This window comes from Elephantulus edwardii, unplaced genomic scaffold (assembly GCF_000299155.1).
Source record: "Elephantulus edwardii isolate Elephantulus edwardi_28Jun2011 unplaced genomic scaffold, EleEdw1.0 scaffold00251, whole genome shotgun sequence".
In the NCBI taxonomy this organism is placed as follows: domain Eukaryota; kingdom Metazoa; phylum Chordata; class Mammalia; order Macroscelidea; family Macroscelididae; genus Elephantulus; species Elephantulus edwardii.
The window spans coordinates 2,630,137-2,657,603 of NW_006400001.1; the positions used below are offsets into that span (position 1 = coordinate 2,630,137).

Sequence of the window (27,467 nt, forward strand, 5' to 3'; positions counted from 1 at the left end):
AGCACATGATACTGTACATATTTGCTCTTACGTCCATATCTGGCTAAGATTGGGTTTCAGAATTGTACCCTCCGGCAGAGTTCATTGAGCAGTGACTCCCAGGTGCCCTCTCACGTCATTCTGCCCTTGTGAATTAAAAAGTCTCATGCTTAAGCCCCCACTGTGAACACTCCCTCCACTTGCGGTACCAGTATTTACACAGCAGTGAGATGAATGACACGAGTCCTGGATGATCATCTATGGATCCTGTTTTGAAAGTGAGTACCAAGAGGTGGTCTCAGGACCTCGGAGCTAGTAGGCTGCTGAAGTTTCGGAGTCTGTGACATTTCCAATGAGCAGAATTACAGTGATCGAGGGATTAGATTTGGAGGTTTTGTGTGAAGACTGTTTAAGAGGCAGGAAGAGAGAAAAGAGAAAGATTAGAGAGATTAGCATGTTCAGCTCTGTCTTTTGGGTGTTTTTAAGCTGGAAGTTTGCCAATGTGGAAAAATGGTTGTAGAGTGAATGCAATGCCTAATTTGGAAATATCTAAAATATCTAATATTATGAGCATGCATTTCATGGGACTTATTGTATCTTTCTTTAATTCCAAGAGTTGTGTAATCCACTGTTTCAGTTCTTTGGAAAGAATGTTAAGGGAATTGTAAGGGCCACTGCATTGTCTAACTCTAGAGGGCGCTGTCCGTGTCACAGTCAAGGATTTCTCTTGACTATCTGTGCTCCTCTAGGATGCCAGATGCTTTCTCTGTGACTCTGATATTTCCCACAAATAGAATTGTTCTAAACAGTTGCAGAAAGCTTGTTCTTAGTGAAAATGCTCATTATTTTAATAGGACCATGGATCCGAATTTTAATGCTGTTACCAACTTGCAAATTATATGGTTGTTATATAAAATAGGGGGATAGGGAGCCTCTCAGAATGTAACTTCCATCCTTGGGTCACATCAATTCAATGCCCTATCAGGGACAGGATGCCAGATTCCTAATCCCCAGCTTTCCCACGATACACACCTTCAACTAATTAATATTTGGAAGGCTGCTTGGTAGCGCTTCCTCAAATCCTAAAAGTAGAGTAAATAGGATGGGCTAAGACCCCTTGGTTCATCTAATCTTTCCCCCTGTGTAGGATTTTTCTCTGAACCATTTAATGTGTTATAATGTATGATTGCAATTAATTAGTTTTCTGTAAAGTACTGCACTCCTTAACATGAACTGAACTAGAAATAAATATATTACCATGAATTAAGATTTTATTAGTTGTGAAGAAGCGTTGGATGAAGGCACCTATGTGAAATTCGAAGTACAGGCGTCAAATTGAATTAATGCCAGCACTGCCTTGAGATTAATTTGAGTATCAAATAAGAAATAGTATACCATAACATAACCGTGTCTACTGAATCATTTTTGGCATCCAAAACTAAAGCGACATTATAGATGCAACAAGAGGCTTCCCCCACCCCCCCCACCCCCCCGGAAGAGAGAGAGATGGGTGCATTTTGTAATTAAAGTGAATGTTACTCTCTGAAAAATGTTTCAAGTCTCCGGAAGAGTCTTTGCGAGAACATTGCTTCCCTGTAAATATCTTGGATTTTCTATACCTTGGGACTCTAATCTTCTGCATCCTATTAGAGTTTTAGAATATGGCCAGCTCTATTTTTCACCCTTCAAATTCTGTAGTACTAGCAAAACCTCATTTTATAAACCGTATGTTAAGCTTATATCTTGTTATTATGTATGATGTTGTCGTTGTTTATCATCGAGTCTGAACTGACCCATAGCTGACCTTCTGGCAGGTTTTCAGAAGCTGTTATTCACACAGGAGGAGATTGCCCACCTTTCTCCTGCTGAGCAGCTGGTGGCCTTGAACTTTTATGACTGCAGTGCAACCTCTTGCTGGTTGATATTGTTGTTGTGCACTATAGAATCGGAACCGATCCATAGCTGACGCTCTAGTGGATTTTCAGAGGCAGTTAATCACCTAGGAGGAGATTTCCCATCCTTCTCCAGAAGAGCAGCTGGTGGCCTTGAACTGTGTGTCTTCAGGATTGCAGTGCAGCTTCTTACCAATAGGGCACATGCTTTTAAAATTATTTATATGTTTTTAAAGTGCACCAGGTGTTGAAAGGATGTAAGGGGTTGCCTCAGGAGTATTTTGGAAGAGATTCCTGATACTGTAGAAAACCTGGTTGCACAATGGTTAGGACTCACTAACCCCTCCAAAGCAGACAAGACTTAACAATCTGACCTTGTAAAGATGACAGATGAAGAATCACGATAAAGCAATTCTACTATTATTGCCTAGCAGAAAAAAGCTGCACTGCAATCCCCAAGGCACACATTTCGAGGCCACCAGCTGCTCCACAGGAGAACGATGGACAGTCTCCTCCCATGAGATTAAAACTGCCTTTGAAAACCCTCCAAAGGGGTCAGCTATGGGTTGGTTCTGACTTTATGGTACACCACCACAACCACAACAACTATGTCTTAGAGGGTTACCACGACTCAGTTAACTAGATAGCACACAACAGCTTGACTATTTCTTTTTTTCATTGCCATTTGAGGCAAAGTTTACAAAGCAAATTGGTTTTTCACTCAACAATTTAGACATGGTTTGCCTACTGCAGAAATTACAATACTCACATTGTAATCACACCTTTTCCAATTCCTTACTGTGATTCTTGTTTCCATTAGTCCTCCTGTCCTACATCTGCTTTTTTCTGAGATTTAGCCCTGAACAAATGCTTGCCTGTGTGTCTTGTATGATAGATTGCTTTCAGGACTGAGCAATTCCCGGATGTTATTGTTCACCACATAGATGTGTCTACTGTTTGAATGAAAGCTGAGCTTCCAGGAAGAGTTTGGTTCTGGGCTTAAAGGTAACTAATTGCCATAGATGTGGTGGCTCTACCAGTGTCTAGTGGACCAATACGCTTGACCATTTTTTTTATGATTTAGAGTTTTGTCCCACAATTTTGTTCCATTCTGTCCTTGATCTTCTTCCATGATCCCACTTAAATCAATCATCAAAGCCTGTTAGGCAACATCTAGTTCTTCTGGTCTCCAGATTGTGGAGATTAATGTTTTCATAGGCAGTTGGTTCTAAGAAGCTCTGGTGGCCTAGTGGCAAGAAGCTGCACTGCAATTCCTAAGACATGTGGTTCAAGTCTACCAGCTGCTGGGTGGATGAAAGATGGGCACTCTTCTCCTGTGTCATTTTCTGCCTCTATATAACCTCCTAGAGAGTCAGCTATGAGTTGGATCTGACTCAATGGCATACATCAACAACCACAAGTCTTTTAGACTAGTTGCTCAATGCATCTTTGCTTTTTCTTCACTCATCTTTGTTCAACAGCTTGACATTGTAGGAGAAGCAGGTTATACTATGCATACTGTAAAGCTGTAAAAGCCGAATGACATCAACTTTCATATAGTAGAAGCTTGTACTCCTAAGAATCGGCATTCTTACTTCTTTTGATTCTGAAATTCACTGATTCTGTACAGTATTGGCTTTTAGTGCATGTAAAATACCATGGCTTAAAAGGTAAATGTGAAACTGTAGACCAGCACTCTTCAATATGAATATTATGTGTGCCACATATAATTTTAATTTTTTTATTAACCACATTATAAAAAGCAGCCACATTTTAAAAAAAAGTCATTTTAACCTTGGCACTATCTTTTATACAATTTAAGAGATGCACACTAAATGCTATTTAAAATGTAATTGTTGAAAACTTATTGGTAAGTTATTTTCCTTTTTGATATATGACTTTGAAACTTCATGTATATGTTTATAGCATATTTTACATTTCAAGTGTTCAGAAGCTACAGGTGCCTGGTGACTGTAATGGACCCATTACAATAAACAACACAGCTTTAGATTTACATATTTGTCAGTCTTCTATTAAACAGGAAAAAAAATATTTGCAAGTTAAAAATATCTCTTAAATATCTAAATATAACCTGATCTTTATATCATCCTGACAATTTGAAAAGCAATTTTATGATTGATCACAAATTGGTGAGGAGAGTGTGAATGGTCTAAGACAATTTATTTGATTAGAGGCCACTGGTGGCAAAATCGACTTTATATTGAATTGCTTTGCTCCTGTGGCTTTGTTTTCCGTTTCTCTCTATGTGCTGGCATATCAGATATTATCATTTTAAAATACCAGTGGATAGCTTTCAGTTCTCTTTTCATTTGCAAACTTCCAATAGCTCCTCAGTATTCATGCCCCATATAGATAGCTTACTTCTCGACAGAGAAATTCTTGAAAGATTTTTGGCTTTTTTAAAAGACTTTGGTCAGCATTCTAGAAACAAACAAACAAACAAACAAAAATGCATTCTGCCTATTTGTTCAGGTTTCTTTACAGGTATAGCCAAGTTAGGAACAAGCAGCACTTGGTGTACTTACAGATTATGCAGTTGACTCTGTGGGCACACATGTAGAAAGAATGACGAGAGAGAGAGTGAGAGTGAGAGAGAGAGAGAGAGAGAGAGAGAGAGAGAGAAAGAGAAGAGGAGAGGAGAGGAGAGGAAGAGAGAGGAGGAGGAGAAGAAGGAAGGAAGGAAGGAAGGAAGGAAGGAAGGAAGAAAAAAACAAAACATCTACTTTGATTCTAGATCTTTCTAATGTTACTTGTGCTAAACTCAGCCTCCATAATCATGTGCAAATACGAGCTCACACACAACTCTTTTAATTTTGACACAACCTATGTAAAGTAAGGAGTCATATTGCCATTTTTCTAGGTGAGAGACCTGCGGGTCAGATATCTTAGGGAACTCACGCTGTAGCACATTGATAATACACAGCAAGTCCAGGTTCTCTCACTCAGAAGCTGACTCTTGAAAGACGAAGGCCATATTTTCAAACCCGGTCAATGAGGGACTTCAGTAATTAACATCAAACAAGATGAAAGTAGCGAAGTTTTCAAGTTGGGAGCTACCTTGATTTCATTCATTCAAGAAATACAGAGAGTGAACACCTAATCCTACTCTATCATTTTGACAACAGAGAAAAATAAATCTGGAGAGGTGAAGTGGATTTGTCCAAGGTCAAAGAAACAAACTTGACCTCAGGTCAAGTTCTTTGATTTCAGCGCTGTTGCTTTTCAGCTACTGACTTTACTGACTTCTTTCAAAAGGTAAATTGGATACTGTAGATCTTTATGAGTTTTATTGTTTGTATGTTTGGTTTTTGATACTGATTCATGGATACCCAGCTGTGTCTTAGAGAACTGTTCTATGGTACCACCAGGTACCTGTGGTTACTGAATACCTGAAATGCAAAATATGCTGGATGCTGTATAGAAATGTAAAATATGCTATAATCTAAATGAACATCAAAATGCTAAAGGTTTTGAGAGCAGTTGTCCAGGTCTGTCTGTCTCAGCATCTCTGATTGAGTTTGAACTATCAACCTTCCAGCTAATAGTAAATTGTTTAACACATTGCTGCAAATGGTGGCAAGTGTATTTCTAAGCACAGTCGTCAATTTTAAAAGTGTGCGACAATGTGTTAACCATATATAACAGAGATTCCCCCCCCCATTTTTATTGTGATTTTAATGGCAATTTACAGAACGGTTGGGGTTTCATTCATTCATTGTTGCACATTTGTCAGAATTGTGTTGCTTATTGTTAGATGCTGTTGAGTCAAGTATGTCTCATAGTGAACCTGTGACCAGCAAATCTGAACACTGTCCTGTCCAGAGCCATTCTATAGTCTCTGTTAGGCTTGAGCCCATTGGCACTGCTACTTGCCAATCCATTTTGTCCGAGGTCTTCCTCTCTTTCTCTGACTTCTCACTTTTTCCAGTGTACTGTCTTTTTGCAAATGTTGGCCCCTCCTTCTCCACCCTGGTTTCTAAGGACCACCTCAGTCGTGCTCCCTCCAGGACTGACTTGGCTTCTCTGTGTTTGTTCTTTGGAAGTGCACAGAATAGATATTCAGTAGTTTTCATCTCCACAATCCAAAAACATCGATGCTGTAGAAGTTAGGAAACTTTAAAAAGTAAAAATACAGAAAGATTCCTTGCTGCTTTTTCATCTTTCCCAGTATTTTCTGCTATTATTGAAATAAAATAGGGATACTGAGTAGTGCCCACAGAGTTAATGTTTGGTTCAAGAAACTTTCCCTTACTGAATATACCCACATATGTCATTTCTTATAATTAGTGAGAGGACAAATGGCTTTCTGGAACTCCTTCTCTCTAATGTTGTTGTGTGCTGTGGAGTCAGAACCGACCCATAGCTGACTCTCTGGCAGGTTTTCAGAGGCAGGTAATCACAAGGGAGGAGATTGCCCATCCTTCTCCCCCAGAGCAGCTGGTGGTCTCGAACCACTTGCCTTCAGGATTATACAGTTCAGCTTCTTGCCACTAGGCCACCAGAGCTCCTTCTTCTCTCTTATATTGTCCCTATTATACCACCACCAACCAGGGCTACATTTGCCTTGACATCTAACAGCACACATTTGGTGTGACTGTTTCTGAACTTTATGTAAATAAAATCATAAAGTATCTGTGTGTGTTTGTGTGTGTGTGTGAGAGAATGAGAGAGAGACTTCTTGCACACCACACTAAAATTGTCAAATTCTTCTTTGAATTTTTGGTGTCTGACAGTAGAGTAATCCTTCTCGTTGCTGCATTTGGTGATATGTTTGAAGTAGAAGGGCCCTAACCACCACACAATTGTAGGAAATTAATAGGCTATTTGCAGATTACTTCTTTTTATTGTGCTTTGAGTTAAAGTTTACAGAGCAATTGGTATCCCATTCAATCATTTATACAGATTATGTTCACGTTATTATTTAAATGGTTTTCTCCAGAAATGATGAGCCATGGCTTCAGTTGATTCCCCCTCAAACAGAGTAACAAGGCTGAAATATTCCCATAAGACTCTGGCGCTGGTGTCTGGTGCTAGCTGGCACACCTCAGAGATAGCACTGCATAGCACCTCCTGTTAGACCTTGCGGTCTTGCATTTTTTATACAGTATGTGACACTGGGCAATGCCTTGGAGAAGACAAAGAACACACATGCTCAAAATACCTGCTGGGCAGCGGCGAGCTGGAGTTCCCACTCCGTAACTTTGTGGGGCTGTGCAAAAGGTTAGGTGCAGCCTATTTTTAGGCGCTCTGTGTGGAAAGGATCTACTAAGATGGGTGCAAGAAATTTACACCTCATAAGTTGTCAGAGATTTTTGTTTGGAAACAAGGTACGAGGAGAATCCGTTCCGATCTTCTGGCTTGGAGCAAAGTCCAGGTTGGGCTCTTTAAGGAAGAATAGAACCTTTGGTTGGTTTCAAAGGAAAATCTCTTATAAACCTCCTTTTTCAGATGGTATCATGGGCCCAGATTTCAGGCTTTCATATGCCACTTTTCTTGTTTTGTCATTTTCTTTGACTGCAGGGAAAAAAAAATTGAAGTGAAATCTGTCATGCTAGTAAATACTGCTAGTGAATGAACGACATTGTAGAAGAAGAAATTGCTGGTAGGTTATCCTCACTAAGGTTAATATTTACTAGATCTTACTTTACTTACTCGTGGGACTGTGTGGTACCCTCTCCCAATTTTCTGTTAGAGAATTTAGTGTGTCTTCTGCTGTTCGCTTGGTTTTGGGGGAAAAAGAACCCCTTAAGTTAGGTGGCATTTGAAGAGGCTAAACACAAATCTCCCTCCTGCTAAACAGGGATGTATCTGCAAAGAAAACAGCTAAATGCTGGCTCCAGAAGATGCCTCAATTCTCTGTCCTGTGCTGGGGCCTGCGTCGAATACATTTGCTAGTAATAGCAAGAGCTATTCTTTCAGGCATAAGACCTTTCCTATTTCCTCCCTATGTATAGTAATTTAACTGATATCCTTCAAATCCAAAACAGAATAGGGCCCTGCTAACCAAATCTACTGAAACTTTTATTTGCCGGCTGGAAGCTCTGATATTAACAGCGTAAACATTTTCTTTAAGATCTTGTTATCCGAGACATCATAGACCTTATTCCTACTTACAAAGTCCTGAACTTAACCATCACCCTCCTTCCCTAAATCTCTTTTTTTCTGAGCAATAGTATTACTTAACTGCTGTGACTAAATTTCATGTTCGCGTGTTCTCTTGCACCCACATGCAGACATAAATAAACAGTAACTAGCCTATCAGATGTGTGTGTTCTTCACTCTTACCGAGCAAAGCAAGGGCTTGGCTTTACAAAATAATGCGTGGCTCTTAGCAAAGATTGAGAGTGACAGTGTATTGTTTCTCTGGAGCAACTGTTTGAGTTTTCTCAAAATCCTAGGTGCCTAGAAGCAGTTCATCTTACAGTCAAAATATGTGGTTGACGGAATTCTGTGTCACAAGCTCTCCCAGGTTTCTTTTCTGAAATATCTAAGAGACTAAGTACTGGTATTGTAAGGAAAGTGAGGAAGCCAGGCACATTCTTGCGTGTCATCCCTGTTTTCCAGAGCTTTTGTGTCATGAAGCCACAGGTGGGATTCACTTTGCGCAAGGAAGGCTCCCTGTGTTGCCTGTCTCTGGCCAAGCAAGCTCATCCTTGCTTGTGCGAGGTGGTCAGGATCTTAGGTAGAATTGAATCTGGCCAATTCATTGATCAGATCAGGAAACCGAGCTTGGAATCATTAAGCCAACCTACCCAAGCTGAATTACTCCTTGTTTCAGAGCTGAATGGAAACCTAATGTCTTCCTCCCATTCTTTTTCTTAGACCTGGGGTTGACTCAAGATCTGATAAGTCACTAGACCACTTAGATTCTTACTCTCATATCTTTAAGTCCCAGGTTAGTCTCAGTGTTAACCTCCTTATCCTTTGGGTTTTTTTTTAAATGAAAATTTTAAATGATCCCACATAATGATCCTTCAACTGTGAGCAGAGTATGCATTACAAAAGGCCTAGGGAAATGTGTGGAAGCCTAATAAGGCTTCCATTGCTTTGAATGTAGTCCACTTTTTACTGGGAAGAAATCAGGCTGCTTCTCCACTGATGGTTTGGAACCTTCAATGAATTTCTTGCCTAAGGGCAGAGATGCAATATGACAGCCTTTGGAAGGTCAATTTCCCCTTTAGGAAGAGGTCATTGTCCAGAAATTCACTTGCAATTCACTCTTCTGGTGCTCAGACAGGTTTTCACTTGATCACATCAATTTCTGTTGTCCACTGTAAAAGCCATGTATTTAGCAGGTCATTTCTTAACCCTTCTTTCTCAAAGTTCAAAAAACCGTTGTTGTTGAGTCAGAACCAAAAAACAGCTGAGTTTCTGTGGCTATAAATTGCATGAGAGGAGACTGTCCCTCTTTCTTCCTTGGAGCCCATGGGGGATCGAATTCTAGAGAGGCACAGCCGCGGTGCTTATTTGAGGCCACTGGAATCACTCCTTGAGAAATTTCCTTCAGAGTTTTTTTCATGCTACATTCTCTAGGAATTTAGTATTTTCTTTTCCTTGAATGTGCTTCCAAACTCTATTAGATGCTAGACGGGAAGTAAAAGTCTGTATAACAAATATACACTCTTCCAGAAGTGACTGAAATCCCTTTAACCCTGCTGCGGGTTATTGAATTTTTGAAGGAGAAAGTTAGCTTAATCTTAATCAATGCAACTTCAAGTTGAGGAAGGGAGTGAAGGTGACAGAGGCAACTGGGGGTCAGCTGTGTGGACCCACCCCTGGGGCACGTTCATGGCAGGAAGTAACTTCTCTTCTCCTAGAATTCAGTGGTTTTTGCGTAGGTTCCATGTAGCAGCTCTGTGCAGCATTTCTCAACAGCCTTAACAACCTATGTAAAGTAGCTGTTACACTAGACGTGACAGACAGGTAGAGCTTCCTCTTCAATATGTAGTGAATATTTGAGACTTAAATGGAATATAAGAGATGATTTCTATGTGGCACACTCCCTATGTGTCCAAAAATGCATAGCTATACCTTTGAGTCTCTCTAGTTTTCCCCCCAAAATGAATATTCACTCTTCCACTTCTTAGTGCACAGATTTTGCCGTGTTTATCCCAGAAATTTGGGGGGGGGGAAAGCCTCATAAAGCACATATGCAAACACACAAGAAGATTAAAAAGTAATTCTAGTACCACCAACCACTATGCATCTCTTACTATCCCCTTTCTTTTTGAAAGTATTTGTATATATTTACATGTGAACTTGATTTGGTTGTAATTTTTTCAAGTCTCATTTAAAACCAGATTTATTTTTTAAAAATATTTTGTTGTGATTTTAATGAAAATTTACAGAAAGGTTGGATTTTCATTCATTCGTTGTTGCACGTTTTCCTACCTTGCCACCCCCACCTTGAACATTTCCCCATTGCCCTATGAAATAGATACTTCGAGTGGTTTTTAGTGATAGAGTCAAATACATTTACATCATTAAAATCTAGTTAACTAGGCCACTAATGTGGGCATTTTACATTGTTTCCAGGTTCTTATCAATAATAAAAATAATGTGGCATTCACTATTCTCATTCCCATAATTCTTGAACAATGCTTCCTCTTATGTTTTAAGGATGAATTTGCAGAAATATAATTTCTATAATCCATTTTAAAAGTTTTTTATAAATACTGCCCACTTGCCACTAAGAAAATTGTGCCCATTTATAATCCTACCAGCAATATTAGACATCTATATTATGATTGAAGTGCTAAATGTGGAGGTAGATTCCAGAAGTGGTCTCCTTAGTTAAGAAAGTATCTTCCCAAATCCTATGCCTAGCTAAATCAGCAAATATATCATAAGCTACAAATTGTCTTAAAATCTACCTTTGACCTCAAACTAATTGCTTTTTAAAATAAAATTTAAGTTTATTTCTGCTCCCAACACCTGATAATTTTTTTTAATATATATTTTAGTCCTGCTAGATAAAGGAAAAGATCAAAGCTCTGAAAAAAAATTACAGTGCAAATAGAGGCAAAATAATAAAAATATCCTTCAAAGGCAGCTTGTTTTGTGGGGTTAACAAAATAAGAGGTAAAGTGGAAGGGAACCCACAAAATAAAAAATAACCCACAATTATTCCATTCTTCTGTTCTGAGACTAGTTGAAAGAAAAAACAGGTCTCTTCAATCAAGAAAATTCAGGTGATTTAACCCAAGCCTTAAAAATAATTATCAGAGCCGCTATGGGACCACTATCTATTTTTCTTTCAATTTACCAAATTACATTCCTTTGTTTCTCTGATTCTGGGTGGCTTCAGTTAGTGGGATATCATATTTTTAAGTTTTAGTAGCCCTTGATTTTTTTTTAATGGTGTTATATTTAATGAATCATGAAGGTCTTTCTCTTCCATTTCAGTTAAAAAAAAATTGCTAAACAATCTTTAAACATTTCCTGTCTAAATAATCAATAGCTCACTGCATTATAGATGAATTAATGTGAAATAAGTAAGGTAAACGAAAATGTTTGTAGATGTACACACAGCAGGCAAAATCAGATTTTAGGCATTTTTTTATTCTCTCTTATCTGCATGCCTCATAAACATAATTCTTGCTTTATAGTTAGATTACTCCAATCGACAGCAACTCAAGATTAATTTTCATATCATTTTCCTGTCTTAAGATGAAAAATGTCAAGAGCAGATTTTGAGATCTTAGTGAAAATACAGACTGTCTTGCGTTCATGGGGATGATTTGCAGAAGGTCTTACTGGGGCTGAGAGATGGGGTGCTAAGATAGTCTCCGTACTCAATTAAAATAAAATAACACACTGGAGCATTAAAGTTGTCTGCTGACTTCTTTCTCTGTTTCACTAAATGTGTTTGGTAACCCTGATTTCATCAGGATTGATGAAATCTTATTTAAAACAGAATTCAGTTTTAGGGTATTTCCAAAGTAGGGAGTCTGGTACCCTGCCCTGCTATCAACAGCCCTGCTTATGGCTGGAATAGCCTCCATTTTAAACATATTCCAGAGACTTAAAGCAAATCTGTAGACACGAAACTGGACAACAAAGATCAATGAGCTTCTCTAAGAATTAAAAGCTATTTGGAATTGAGTGCCTGTTAGTGATGATTAACTTTGAAGATATGAGCAATTCCAAACAGATCCATTTCTTCTTCTGGAAGAATTCTCTAGGCAAGCTGCTTCCAGCGAATGCCTGCTTTAGTTATATCTTGGGTATAAAATTGCTTAGGAGGAGGTAGGGGAATCTTTGTTATGCCTTTGTTTTGGGGAATGGTTATTACTCTTATGCAGAAAACTTTAGGTCTTTCAATATGAGCTTTCAGGAATCTCTCTGGTCTTTTCAGCTGCTCTCTCCACAGTATTTCTGCCTTATTTTCCTCAGTTGTAAAATGGATACCCTGGATAATCTTTACCAGGTAGTTTTGAGGCTTAAATGGGGCAACATACCCTATATGACATATCAATTCCAATGTCTAGCCAGTGCAATTTCCTCTTCACATAGTAACCTCGAAAAAATATCGAGCCTCAAGTGTTTTTATATTAAAAACAAGCATGCAGAGGGATCCTATGCTAGCCACTTATCTAAATTCTCTCTAGCATATAGTACTGTAATAACATCCAAATCAATTGTCTTTACAGATTTATAGTCTTGGATAATTGAGCTCAATTGTGTTTATGTTTTAAAAAGTGGACAGTTATCTTGAATGCGTAAAGTAGACAAAGTAATTTGGAGCAGGGTTGGGGGAGAGAAGATCAAGTACTCTGTACTTAGTCAAATATTTGTGTTGTAGGTTTGAATTATTCTTTTAAGCCTCCTGTCCTTTCACCACCCTCTGTTCTTATCAAATCTAGGAAAGATTCTTCTCCCTTCACCAGTGGGAAAGCCTTGGGAAAGTTTAACACAACTGCTGAGAGAAAGGAGTCCATTGGGTGGAAAATAGGCTGGGTAGATATGAGACATTGTGGGTACTCAATAAATGTTAATAAATACCTCTTTCCATTGTTGAAATGAAATAGGATTGATTTAAGTATGAACTGCAATGGTCAGTAAAAGAACCTTGTACCTAAGCAGGTGTGTTTTAAGGAGGAAAAGTAGAATCTCCGTGTTGAGTAAAAGAACACTGTTTTTGTCTTCTAAAATCATCCCCCTTTTCTAAGTGATGTCATCTCCTCATGATTGTGAACTCTCTTGTGTCCTTGTCATATGCCTCCTTGGCAGACCTCAAGATACATTGCTGCACACGTGGTAAGGTTTCGATAGGTGTTGTTGGAAAGTGCATGTTTGGAAATCATAGAGGCAGGGCGGAAGACAGGTTGGTAGGGAGACCTCAGGGAGGAGGGGAGCGGCTCTGTCGTGGCTGAGAGGGATAAATATAGACACTGTCCTGGGAGCCAGGGAAGACCCAGGCTAGTGAGCAACTAATGGTTTACATCCTCCTGAGAAGAAGGGTGGGGGAATAAAAAGAAATTGGATGAGAATATTTAATCTGAAGAGTTAATTAGCCAAATTATAAGACCTCTAATGGAGGCAAGGATTCTGAAGCTTCGTCTGACATACTTTGGACATATTGCAAGGCAGGACCAGTCCTGGGAGAGGGATGTCATACTTGGGAGGGTGGAAGGACAGAATAGGAAAGGAAGACCCTCGATGAGATGGCTTGATTCAGTGACTGGGGTAATAGGGATAGGTGTGTCTGAGACAATAAGATTGGCACAGGTTAGAACAGGGTTTAGTGCTGTTGTCACAGGTGACTCAACAGCATATAGCAACACCAACAACAATGTAGCCCTGTTATAAAGCGGAAATTTTGAGAAAATAAATAGATAATAGAGTGCTCTCCACTACATCTATCTATCTATCTATCTATCTATCTATCTATCTATCTATCTATCTATCTATATCTTAAGAATATATTTCAGTTTTTAATTGCACAGTAATAGATATTTAATGCAAAATTCAACACACTATAGTTTATATTTTTAATTTTAAATTTCAGTTGAACAAAGATCTACAATTCATATTGGTTTTACTGTAAAACCATTCATAGGAATTTTGGTTTGTAATAGTAATTGCCATAGGTTAATTTAATGACTTGTAATATCCAACACCCTCTTATTATATATTACCTTTTCCTTGACTCACATAGTGTAGGTGATAATGTATATAGCTTAGAACATGGTTATACATAAATATTTGAAAGTAGATTTTATATCATGGTAGAAAGATGTGCAATGTCCTTCTATGTGATTTAACCCTACTGGAGGATCAGCCATGACTCTTGAAGGCCATGAGTTGAATCTGAGTTTCTATGTGCATACACATATCTATAACAAACAGCTAACTCCTAAGTAATCCTGCTGTGGGTTAAAGAAACAAAAACAAAACGCAAAAAACCATAACAAAAAACAACCCAGCTCTCTGAAACTGCATTTGGTTTCTGTGAATATGAAGATTTCAGTAAGACAAATTGAATCAGGTGGCAAAAACCAAACAAACCCGCAGACCAGAACATTTCAGTAACAACATTTGGACAGGTGAAAATTTTAAAACCAATAATATGAAATATTCCAGTGAAAAGAACTTCCCTAAAAGGTGTAAATAGAATTTGTTTTTTAAAAATGTATACTTAGGATGTAGTGCCAGCATGCAACAAACTCAATTACAATCAGTTTGTATCAGAGAATATCCACGAGATAGGCTTCATCTAAAATAATTAATAAGCATGGATACTTCTTGGCCAAGCGACGGGTACTATTGCACAGTTGACTGGGTTGAAGGGTAGAGTCAATGACCTTTGCCCTGAATTGTAATAATTTACTGAAATTTTATCTTAAATCAAAATATAATTGGAAAGTAAAACTACTGTTTCTTTGTGGGACACACTGAGTACTGTAACTAATTGCAGGTATAAAAAGGCTTCTTGAGACTTTATTTTACTGTTCTTTCTTGATTTAGAAAATTAACACTTCAGTAATTTTCCATTATTTATAACGGGGGGGGGGAAGTGCTGATGAAATGCATTCAACTAACTCAAAATGTCACAGCCTTTGACCATCACTTTATGTCCACTGATGAGGAACTGTCAGTTTCACTGTATGATCCAGGAATTCACTGGCAACTTGTTGCAAATATCAGGGTAGGCAAATATCTTATTTAAATTATGTTTGAAAGAAGAAACACTCAAGTTTTCTTCCTTTGTTTTAAAGATGTAAGTAGCTTAATAGTAAAAATATGCTAGCAAACCACTCTATTATTTTTTAATAAGATGATCAACAGATGAAACATGAAATTACCCTCAGTCAATTTTAAATTTAAATGCAGTGACCAGGAATTTAAATTAATGGTGCTTAATAAATGTACTTAGATATGCGTTGTTGTTGTTTTTCTCCCCCTCTACAAAAGAAGTTCTTGTCAAGTGAAGGAAGTAAACTAATTGAAAAATATATTGCATTTATAAGTTTTGAAAGTGTATATGCTTTCAAACACGTGTGTATTTGTGTGTGTGTGTGTGTGTGTGTGTGTGTGTGTGTAGGTGTGTGTCTATTTGTTGTTTACTTTTCCCAGGACTTTTCTGGGACATGTTTTCCTGAGGTATCTAGTACCTTAAGTTTGTTATGTATTCAATATATAGTGTCATCATAAAATACTTGCACCTGCTCTTTCATTGTTTCAAGGTAGAAACTGGGAGGGGGAAAAAAATTAAAAGCTCTAGAAATTTTTATTTCTGCCATTAGTGTGTGGATATTTCCCCCCTCACTCCTTTGACTACTTGATTTCCAAGGCAAGCTGCCCACATCAGAGCACTGAGGTTAGGACTCGGTGTTGATTCAAATATGCCCCCTTGGGCAGTAGGAGAGAAAATACTTCACTGCAAAAAAGCAGCCAGAAACTAAGCATGTGTGTCTTTCCAGTCCATGCAATTGTATTAACCAGCACTTGTTTTCTGAGATCCTATGAGGGAAATGGAAATAATTAGCAGGAACCTGAAAGGTTGGTATTTTGCTGCTTCCTCTCCTTATAAGGAGCAAAGCCAACTGCGGGGGGGGGGACACTTTGGGAACTGGCATTCCTTGGGCCACTCGGACAGCTGATTGCTGGGTGGACCAGTGTGTTGATACCTTAACAAATACAGGCTGTGTTGTTGATTAAACAAACCCTAAATGCCCCATTCGCTGCTCTGCCACACTCCCCCAATTAGACAATCTCTCATTTAAAAAAAAATATATATATATATATATATATATATATATATAAATGCATCATGTGATAAGCTCCTGAAATCTTCCAAACCCACTTGGAGATCTGAGAATGTCTGATCCTGGGGGAATACATAAGTATTGGAGCTAAGGGTCTAGTTACTGTGCCACGAGACACAGCGGAGCTTTGCCACTTGCTTGTTGGGGAAGAAAAAAGACATGACAAAAATATTGCAGAGGATTTGAGTGATTCCATGGTCAGGGCTCCATGGAGAGTTTGTGGCATTCGACGCTGGCTCGAATCACAGCTTGCACCTAGATGCCTCCCCAAGTCCAAGTGTGTTCTTTTCTTTTCTTTTTTTCCCCCCTCCCTTCTTTTCGTTTTGTTATGTGTGGTTTTTTTTTTTTTTTTAAAGCGTTACTTCACTGAGGCAGAGGACTGCCTGTGAGTGACGTCACGAGTTTGTGCAGCGAGCTGCACAGGAGAAGGGAGGCTGGGTGAGTGACAGCCCAGCCTACTTTTTAATAGCTTTGTCATGTGACTGGGGACTGTAGTAAGGCAGGTGCCTTCAGTTCACTCTCAGTAAGGGGCTGGTCGCCTGCATGAGTGTGTGCTCTGTGACACTGTGGATCGGAGTTAAAAAAGCTTGACTGGCGTCATTCAGGAGCTGGATGGCGTGGGACATGTGCAACCAGGACTGTGTATGGAGTGACATCGAGGTAAGCCGGGGCTGGGCTGGGCCATGCAGCCAGCCCCGCTGCTGCTTCCCTGGGATGCAATTATTCTTGTAAAGGGAGGGGGAAGGGCTCAGGCGAGTAGGGGAAAAAAAGCCGAAAAAGTAGCCTGAGCAGGAGCCTTTGGAAGGGAATCTCAGTCTTAACTCCACTAAGTTTGCTATTTTAAGGTGGCTCTGAACTGCCTTGAGCAAACCAAGCTGAGCTGCTGTCACCAGTGTCTGGTGCAGTTGCAAACTCTTTCGATGTGCCTTTGGCTTGGTTTCTAGTCATATGCAATATTTATGCTCTCAGATATTGATATGAATCAGAAGCTGAAGTCTTTCCAGGGGAGTTTCGTGGCCTGCTTGGAAATATGCCATCTCTATTTATAAGAAGACGGGGCGGGGGGAATGTATTAAAATGAATGTGTTGAGATGCAGTCCGTTTGACTATAGTCCGGACCCGCCCCCCCTTTTTTCTTCCTTTCCATTCATCAGAGAACTAAAAAAAAAAAAAGGAATCTCAATTCCTGCTGGGATGAATTTGTGTTTGGGTATTTTTCCCCCCTGAGGGTTGCGTTTTCCATAGAACAGAAAACAATGATGATGATTCCTTTAAAACTCCTAGATATGTTGGAGAGATTTGCCCACTCTTCCCCCTCCCCCCCTCCAATATTTCGAAAGGAAGAATGTCTTCCAGAGCAATGCTTGGCTTTCGGTTCTTGCCAGTGGCAGGAAAGGCAATGGTTAAATCTCAGTGTACCACAGAGGGCTGCCGGAGCTGTTGAGAGAATAGAGTTTATGCAGGACTGTGCGTGGAACTGCTTGCTGCTTGTGTAAAAATAGACAGCAATACATCAGTTCCACAGCCTTTGCCGGCTACAATTCATACAGGGGGGAGGAAAGGAAGAAAAAAAAAAAACAGCCCAGCAGTTTCCTTGTAATCTCTGGAGTTTCCAGTGGTTCGCAGGGCCACAGAGGACCTCTGCGTGTTTGCGTTCAGCTCGGTGGAATGTTCTCAGAAAGTTTGGGCAACTTGGGAAAACAAGAGAAACTTTTCTGTGGACTCTGGTGGAAGGGACTCAAATTGAATTGCATGGACGATCCCAGCTGGTGACAATGAACCTGGCAGTGGACACAGCGTGCTTCCTCTGGGTGGCTGGGGGCACGTAGGGTAAGGGGGAGGGTCAAGTGTCACACGTGATCTGATTGAATAAGATGTGCTTGTGGTGCAACAATACACATCTACGCTGAAAATCATCTGGCCAAGGCCGTCTGTGAGAGCCTTTTTCCTGCCTCTCAAGGAGGAGGAGAAAGCGTGGAATCTTAACTCTTTGCTAGGTTTGCCCTCTGTTGCTTCTGCAGATTGTATTTGCAAATTGGAGGGAGGTCTTGTCTTGCCATTTCTTGGTGAATCGGGATAGATACAAACAATCCTTATACCCTGTGGCTGTGAGGAGTCCAGGGTAGGGGGTTATGAGCAGCTCCTAAGTCCTAACTGTCTTTGCAAAGCTTCAGAGTCTGGTTGTCTGACAGACAAAGTGGGTCTGAGCCGCTGTAGTTTCGTTTTTCCACCGTGCATAACTCCTGCTGCTGTGAGGAGTTGATTGAGGAACTGGATCATATGGAAATGTAGAGGATTTATTTGAGTCATTGGAATTCTTGCAGTCATTTTCAGATATGTGTCAGAAGCATGGAGGAGAGTGGATTTATTTTGTGTGTGTGTGAGAGTGTGAGTGTGAGTGTGTGTGCGTGTGTGTGTGTTTTCTTTTTATTCTTTTGAGAGGAGGTCTTGGGCTAATTGTCCAGGCCTGGCGAGGTCTTGGGTTGACTGGCCAGCCGTGGCTTGCACCGTGGGCCAGCTCAGACTTTGAAGCTGTTTCTCTGGCACCGTGGGCAGCGTTCTGCTCCGAGCCCTTCCTTCACAGTCACGGCTCTGGGAATCACCTCCGCCAGCCCGAGACATTCAGAGCAGCAGGTAGCTGAGGCAGCTTTCATTTTTTGAATCATTAATATTTGCTGTCCTCCTAAAATGTATTATGCCCTTTTGCACATAATGACAGGCTAGCACATTGGTTCATAGAAGTCTCTATCGCTAGATTTACTTAGGGTCCTCCATGCTTCGCAGTTTAATGGATGTGCTGGACAATAAGGTTACTAAGATTGATTGAGATCATTCTCCTGACATCCACTCTTAACAGGCGCCTCCACACCCCCTTCCTCTGGCATGCCTACTCCTTTTTTTTTTTTTTAAGAAGTAAAATTCTTTTTTCCTTAATGCAATTTATGTGGCCAGGTCCACTCTTTCTTTTCTCTCTGTTTCCCTCTCTCTCCGTAAAATTTACCATCAATGGCACAAAAACCTCTGAAAGGTTAATGGAGAATTATACTTAATTATAATGATTCATTATCATCAGTGCGGTTAAGCTAATTTATTGTCTGCTCCTTAACTAAGAGAAAAGTCTGTTGGGGTGAAATAACGTACAATAATTAGCCTTTTGTGTTTAGTGACTGCTTTATCCTCTTAAATCTTATTATAAAATTAAGGCTCCGGTTGGTTGTGAAATAGCTGTCATAGTTGCAAAGAGGTGATGGAATGTGTCTCTGTAATTACAGTAAGGCACACCTGTTACAAATGTATAGGGAAACTGTAAATATCAGCATGTCAGATGAGGACAGTTACAGGGCTCGGACTGTTAAATCTGGCATCATCCAAAGGCCAAATATAAATTAATAACAGGAACACTTGCTACTTCTAATGTGTTTTAGATTAGTAGGATAATGCCACAGGATAATGCCACATTCAAAGGCACTGATTTTATTAGTATGTCAACACTGGCAAGAGCCCATGCACTTTATTTCAACCATAGTATGAAAGCAGAGAAGAGAGAAAAGAGAGTGAAGCAGAGAGAGAAGAGGGGAGGAAGGGAGGGAGAGAGAGGTGGGAAAAGAGAGAAAAAAGAAGAGAGGGAGGGAGGAAGAGAGAACAGAGGAAGAGGAGAGGGGAGGAGGAGGAAAAGAAGGAGAGAAAAAGAGAGAGCTAAAGAAAGAGAGAGAAAAGTAGAGAGAAGAGTAGAAAAAGAGATGGAGGAAGAGAGGGATAGGAGGAGAGATGGAGAGAGTGGGAGGGAAAGGAGAGAGGGACAGAGAGGAAGAGACAGAAGAGAAGGAGAAAGAGCTGGAGAAAGTGAGAGGGAAGAGGGAAAGAGAAGAAGGGAGAGAAAGAAAGAAGACAGGAGGGGGGGAAAAGAGAAAAATGGAAAGGATAAATATAAGACTGAAGAAATGGAGAGATAGCAAGAAGGCAGGGATGGAAGGAAGAAAGGATCAAATAGAAAAGAAGAGACAAGAGGGAGGGCAAGAAAGAAGAAAAAGTAGGTGAGGAATAAAAAAGAAAGGAACTAATTTGTAGATTATAGGATAGCCAAATTTAACTAGTTTTTAAATCAGATTATCAGGTCATTTCAATGGTCTTTAGAAGTTATAAATATTTATATGAAAACGAGGAGAGTCTATATCTACCTATCCATCTACACAGAAATAGAAAGAACTCTCTCTCTCTCTCTCTCTCTCTCTCTCTCTCTCTCCCCCTCCCTCCCCCTGGAAGCTCAAAAGATTTTCCACAAACCATACATAGAGCCATTAAAGAGAGAAGTCTTCTATGCCCAGCAGTCTGTGTGGCCCCTCGGCATTCCAGAGCTCCCTATCTCAGTTGAGCTCACCACAACTGGAACTAAAGCCAGATGGAAAGAGTCTGCCTGATCTAGCTAATATTTCTTTCTAGAGGCTGGTATTCTTGTTTGCTTACTTTTCAAGGCACTTTTTCCTCAAAGTGAAACCCCAGCATTGACCTGCACCATTGGCAAAGTTATCCACTATCTCTTAAGGGTCTGCATTGGGGAAGAGTTAAGTGGGTGTCCAAGTTCCTGCAGGAGAAGGCTTAAGGGTATGTGTGATGGCTGGGAGGTGCCAGTCACAATGAAATCTGAACATTGGAGCAGAACAAACCCTTCCCTTTGCACACTTATAAACCTCTCTGGGTATACTGATATGTAGCTTTGGGCTAACTCAGACAATAAAAAGGCAAGGCAAATAAAGCTATAAGGAAAAGAGTATAGGTGCAGAGGATTGCCTTTTAACTTCGTTTTCTGCCTGCTGTCTGAGCCCTCCCTGGGTCCCAATAGTTCCATGGTGGCACAATAGTGACGTCTGGTCCCACCTACCTTCTTTTTGCAAAGGGCTGACTCCATTACCCAGTACATACTCGTCAGCGTGTTGCTTCTCCTCTTGGTGCTGCATATGACCTGTTTAATGTCGCCTGCCAGGATGGCAGGGGTGCTCAAGGAAAAAAAAATCTGCATAAAACTTATTTTATTCAAAATCTAAATGTCAAGGAGGATCTTCAGCTCTCTGCCAAGCTGCCGCCTGGATGTGCACAGCAGCCCTGCTCTGCTCCTGACCTTGGGAGCCAGGGCCAGGAGGGTGCCTTTTCAGTGTGTGCCTGCCAGTTAGAGACCTGGAAGTGCAGGTGGACAAGGGCTCCACTGCTCTGGCATTGCCGACCCGTGCAATGGGAGGTTTCTGCAGTTCTTCACAGCACACAGATCTGCTGCAGAAAGCAACGCAGTGGAAGTGAAGACAGCAAAGCCAGTTCAAGTTTAGGAGACCGCCTTCTCTATTGGTAAGGGATTCCACTTTCTTGGAAAAACCAGTTAGAAGACTCGGCTCCCAGAAAAGAAAGACTTTTGTGGCTGTGGCTGTTTTGTATTGTAAGTCAGACCGATTTGTAACTGGCCCTCCACCAGGTTTTCAGAGGCTGTATCTGGCAGAAGAGGAGATTGCTCATCTTTTCCCTATGAAGCCGCTGGTGGATTTGAACCATATGCCATTGGGTCAGTAGTACGCCTCCTTACCACTAGGCATCCAGAGCTCTCTCTGGGTGATTTCGATGAGAAGCAGCCCCGCCACCACAGCAGAGGGTCAGTAGCTTGAAGTCGACAGCTGCTCCTTTGGTGAATGTTAATTATTAGGTTTTACAGTCTTAGCACTGCAATGAAGCATCAGAAGTGCATCCTGCACCAGAACTAGCTTGGTGACAGTTACTTTGAGGTTTGATATATTGACCATACTCTGTATGCTGCACTTAGCTACTATCTGGGGGATGGAAGTTAGAATCAACTTAGAGGTGCATTAGAAGGAAGACTGGGCAAACTACTTCTGCAAAACCAGCTCTCAGGCACCACCTCTACACTGACACACAGGAGGTGACCATGAGATGAACTTGACTGGATGGCACATAGTTTTTCTTAAATACTTTTAAGTCATTTAAACACTTTAAAGGAAAATGTATATATTTAGTTAACTTAGAGCATACTCTATGCATAGGTAATAGAGGAAAAGCCAAAACCAACCATGTTGTCATGCTGTGGTATTGTGATTTTTCCTGTCCAGGAACCAGGTGATAAAAGTCTTACACCCATATGCTCACACATACATGCAGCTACATACATAGCTTGCACATCACACATAGTGGGAAGTACAGGCATCACATAAGAAAATATGATTTTTGTCCTTCATCTCAAGGAGTTTGCTTTTGACCTATTAGGGAAGTCCAGAGATTTATGAAAAGTCAAGTAAGAGTAAATGATTTAAATAATCATCCAAGAGAACCATAGATGAGTCAAAAGACTTTGCTCCATTAGTTGCTAAATGAATTATAAACATTATAATGGTTAAAAGGCTCACAAGTGGAGATCTGCCTCGTATTGTCCCTGCATTTTATTTTTTTCATTTGGCGAAGGTTGCTTGAGTGCCTTTCATGTATGATGAGAATCCCAAAGTTAAATCAAACTTCTATTTTTACCTCAAAAGGATGATCGCGAAAAGGCAGAGTAAAAAAGAAAAAAGAAAAAAAGTGAATCTGTAGATAGTTAATCATAAAACAATTTGGATATTGGTAAATCCTGTCAAAGAAGTAGATACAGATCTAGGAGTCAATTTCTGTCTAGAAGAAGCAGAGATCATTCATTCTTTGGAGAAGTGACATTTACTCTGAGTTTGGAGGCAGAATTTTGGATCAAAATGTATTCAGTAAGATATCTTTTTGAGGTTAAAACAAACCAGCCCTCTGCTGTGGAGTTAATTCTGAATCATAGCCACCTCTATTGTCTGTAAGTATGATAATAGGAGCAGACACCCTGCTTTTACTCCTGCAGAGCGGCTGGTGGGCTTGAACTGCTGACCTTTCAGCAGCAGTCAACACTCAACCCACTACTCCTTTTGGTGGTAAAGTGACTGAGAAGTTTAGGATGTTTTCCCTGGTGATTAAAGCCCTGGAGACCAGCGTGGCTAGTGTCGTTGAAATTAACCAAGGCTTAATTCCTATCACATGCTATTGTAGTTTAATAAATTCCTGCGGTTAATGAAAGTATTTTTTTTTTCCTTTGCCTCCTGCAGTGTGCTGCTCTGGTTGGGGAAGACCAGCCTCTTTGCCCAGATCTTCCTGAACTTGACCTTTCTGAACTAGACGTGAACGACTTGGATACAGACAGCTTTCTGGGTGGCCTGAAGTGGTGCAGCGACCAATCAGAAATCATTTCCAATCAGTACAACAATGAACCTTCCAATATATTCGAGGTAAGGATGTCCCTTGGTGGGGACTTGCCTTTTCATTGTACTTGGCTCTGATTGAACTAACATGATGAGTAAACCCAAAACACAGAGCTTTCTTCCTTCCCTGAAACATCAAAAGATGTTTCATCACAGGTGATCAGCTTTCTGTTTTGAGGAAAAAGTGTTTGGGAGGGAAAAAAAATCTGTTTTGTTTTGATTTTTATTTAATAATTAAGAGGCTAAGGACCCACAGCAGTGTATTAAACTGTGCTAAAATACTAAGAGATGGTGAAAGTATTAACACTGAAGAACAACTAAAGTAGATTCCTATTTCTCACTGAATTGAGAGGTAAATGGTGCCAAGGACAAATTAATATCAAAGAACACATGTCTTTTTATACCAAGATACTTACCTTTTCAGCTTCACAAAGTAGGTGAGGCGTTTGTTACTAGCATTGCATTTTTTTGCTACACACTTCTGATTTCTCTGTATAATAAACCCTGCTAAACCCAACTTATTTAATATTTACTTAGAGTTAAAATCCACTTACCTTTTAGTCCTGAGAATTACCTCCCAGACTTTAGACTCTTATTATACTCCTAACCTATAATAAAGTCTATTTATCTGCCTCCTATTAAAGTGTTACTTTGAGAAAAGAGAATTTTCATACCACATCACTGCTTGTTTACTCGAAAGTAAATGATGGGGTTTTTTTTTTTTTTTTTTTTTTTTTTTTTGTTTGTTTGTTTGTTTTTACCAAGCCTGGACTTTAGGGAGTCCCCTGGCAAGAGGACTGAACAAAAATTGTCAACTTGACTAGTTATCAATAGCCTAACGACTTACTAAGCACCTACTATGTGCTGGGCTAAGGGACCAGCAAAGGTCCATTTTTGTGTGATATCCAGTATAATTTTGTTATAATCCTAAGTCATTAAGAAACAACACTTTAAAAAAAAAAAAAAAAGAAAGAAACAACACTTTAGAATATCTTTTGCATTTTCTCTGCGCTCAATACCTCAAAGACTCCAAATATTTTTTGTTTTGTTTTGTTTTGGGTGGTTTTTTTTGTTTGATTTATTTTTTTGAGTGAAGATGATGCCAATAATAAAAAGAATCACAGGAATAAGAAAAGTTGCCAACATTTGAGAACACATATGCTTTATCTGTTTAAAGTTATTTCTGTACGATCTCAGTTGTCTCTTGAAAGAAATCAGTGGCTTTGATTCTATGATGAAATGCTGGTATTATTGTTACCAATCCCATTTTACCTATAGATAAACTGAGTCTCAGAGAGGATATGTGATTGTCCCATACTGCACGTTTGACAAGGGAATGACCTGAGATTTAACTGGGATTTACCTGACTTTCAAGTCTATGCCAGTGGTACAAGTGGGGCTGTGGTGAATTTGGGTGACAGCCCTCCGTGACAAAGACACATCCAGCTGCCTCTTTGCTGAATATGGCTAAAAATAGAACAGGATTTTTGCTTCCCGGGTTGGTTAGCATGGGAGCCGGGACAGTGATGAGCTGAGGTGGCTGGAGGGGCTGCCTGCTGAAGGCGAAGGTTTTATAATACCTCTGGACTGTGAGCTGGGTCTTCGCAGCAATGCTCTAGGTAGTGGAGTGAGTGAGGGCTGGGAGAACTCATACAGAGTCCCAAATGCACCAGGCTTGTAGATGGTTACACTTTCCCAGGCTTCTCAAACGGGTCTTACAGAGTTCATGTGAGGACTTGGCTGGTTGGAACTGGTAAATTGAACATTCCTCATTCCCTGCTCTTGTCAGGTTACAGCCCCGTTTTAAGTCATGCTGCATTAAATAAATAGTCCTTTTTTAAAAAAAAATGCCCATCCCTATAGACCTCTTATCACCACATCTGCTATTTCATATTGTGTGAGGGCCTTGCAGTTTGTAAATGAGGGTCAGGGAACGGAAGAAGAAGTGGGTGTGCTCCTTTAAAAAAAGAGAGAGAGAAACAAACTTTCCACATGACCTTTGTTCTCTCACTTTGTGCTGCACTTTCTTCCCAGGTCCTTGTACAACTTCACACGCACGTGTTTAGACCACTTGGCCAATACCTGTGTTAGTTTTCTACAGATATTTTGTCTACAAGATGGCATCCCTTTATTACCCTGCCTCACTTTCTACCCCTGGAAAAATTGTTTGCAGCTCCTTTTAAAACACAAGGTTCATTTTCAACCCATGTTCCTTAAGCTGGGCCAACTAGGCCTCCCAGGAGACACTGGACAATGTCTGTGGACATGTGCAATTGCTACAGGTGGGGGAGATGTGATTGGAATCTGGAGGGTCGAGAGGATTGATTTCACAAAATATCCCACAGCACACAGAAGAACCCCCCACCTCAAATGTGAATAGCACTGAGGTAAAAAGAGCCTTTATTAAAACAATAACTAAATCACTGAAAGTTCCCTTTATACAGTGTTTACTACAAGTTGGTCAAATATCTAAATGCAAGTTTTCTAAGAGGCAGAATGTAAAGAATGAAGGCTTTCTGGGTGTTTGCTTTGTAACAAGGAGCAGAAGTGACTGTTTTTGTAGCTCCCCATGACAGCTTTCTCTGATGTCACAAGCCCCATTCTTCCTTGTCTAGGTAAAGGCTGCATTCAGCTGTGGCAGTACCCTCAGCTTCATGAGGATTTGCATACAGTGAAGGCACTTTGCTCTCTGCCCCCTAAACACAAACACAGCTTCTAGAATGGGAAAGGAATGTGTCTTTAGAGCACAGATGGGAGTCCAAAATAATTTCTCCCTTTATGAAGAAAGTCAACACACAACCACACACCCTGTAGCTTTGCGCTGTCTCTCCAAGCCCAGCATTTCACCGAGGTCATTTCCCTGGACCTGTGCCTTTAAATCTCTGGGTGGACTTTCGCCTGCACTATCTTCCTTCCAATCCTCAAAGCCCTGCCTCATCGAATTTGAGAAGCCCTTGTACTTGAACAAGCAGAACAGTCACAGACCCTGTTACCTCTGATCAGCCAATAACAAGTGCCATCCATTCCAAACTCCCAGAGTAAAAGTGAGGCACCCACAGTTAGGCATTTTGCACCGATGGAAACTAGCTGTGGGGTCCCTGAATTCTCACCACAGGAGAACATGGTAATTCCATAATGTACTATGTGCTGCCCTGTCAGTTCTGACTCATGGTGGCCCCTGGTGTTTCAGAGAAGAACTGCATGTCATAAGAGTTTTAGTGGCAGTGTTTTCTGTCTATTCCCAGGCCTTTATGCTGTGGTACTTCTTATTGGACTAGAACTACAAGGTTTTTGGTTGGTGGCAAGTGTGTTACTTGTCTAGCTATTCATGATCCCATAAAGCTATGTAATAGTATATTTCTACTATTGGCACAGTGAGCATAAGAATGGGATCAGGTGTATCAGAGATATGAGGATGGCACAGGATAGGACAAGGTTCAGATCCATTGTTCATAGGGTCGTTACGAGTTGTCGTTGACTTGATGGCTCCTAACAAGAATTACCACTGCTACTATGGAGCTCTGGTAGCTTACCCAAAGTCAGACAGTTCAAATCCAGCAGCTATTCTGAATGAGAAGAATGGGAACTCTCTTCCTGTGATATTGACAGCCTCTGAAAACCCACTGTAGGTATGGCTATGAGTCAGTTCTGACTCAACGGGACATAATAGCAACAACTACTACTGTTCATTGCCATTGGGTCAGAAATGACTCCTAACTGACCCTCCAACAGGTGTTCAGAGACTATAAAATCATGTGGGAAGAGATTGCCCATCTTTCTTCCTCAGGGCAAGTGGTGGATTTGAACTCCCTGCCTTTGCATTGGTAGCACAAGTCCCTACCCCCTAGTCTACCAGAGCTTCCCTAGAATAGTATGTTGTGTGTCTTTGAGTTGGAACTGACTTATCACTGGCCTCCAGTGGGTTTTAAGAGACAACAAACTGCACAGGAAGAGATTGCCATCTTTCTCCTGAGGAGCAGCTGATAGATCTGAACTGTGTGCCTTTGGGACTGAAGCACAGTGTCTTACCACTTGGCAAC

At 40.4% G+C, this 27,467-nt stretch overlaps 1 protein-coding gene across 3 annotated transcripts in view; it reads left to right on the forward strand.

Annotated features, from left to right (window-relative positions):
* PPARGC1A (peroxisome proliferator-activated receptor gamma, coactivator 1 alpha) overlaps window positions 1-27,467 on the forward strand; it is a 1,278,036-nt gene that overhangs the window by 1,104,621 nt on the left and 145,948 nt on the right. For 2 of the 3 annotated variants that reach the window (XM_006899276.1, XM_006899274.1), the window contains exon 3: window positions 23,275-23,454. In XM_006899276.1, the coding sequence (XP_006899338.1) occupies window positions 23,275-23,454 (180 nt within the window). Of the gene's footprint in view, window positions 1-16,735; window positions 16,823-23,274; window positions 23,455-27,467 lie in introns of those variants that run through there. The other variant, XM_006899275.1, reaches the window with a different exon arrangement.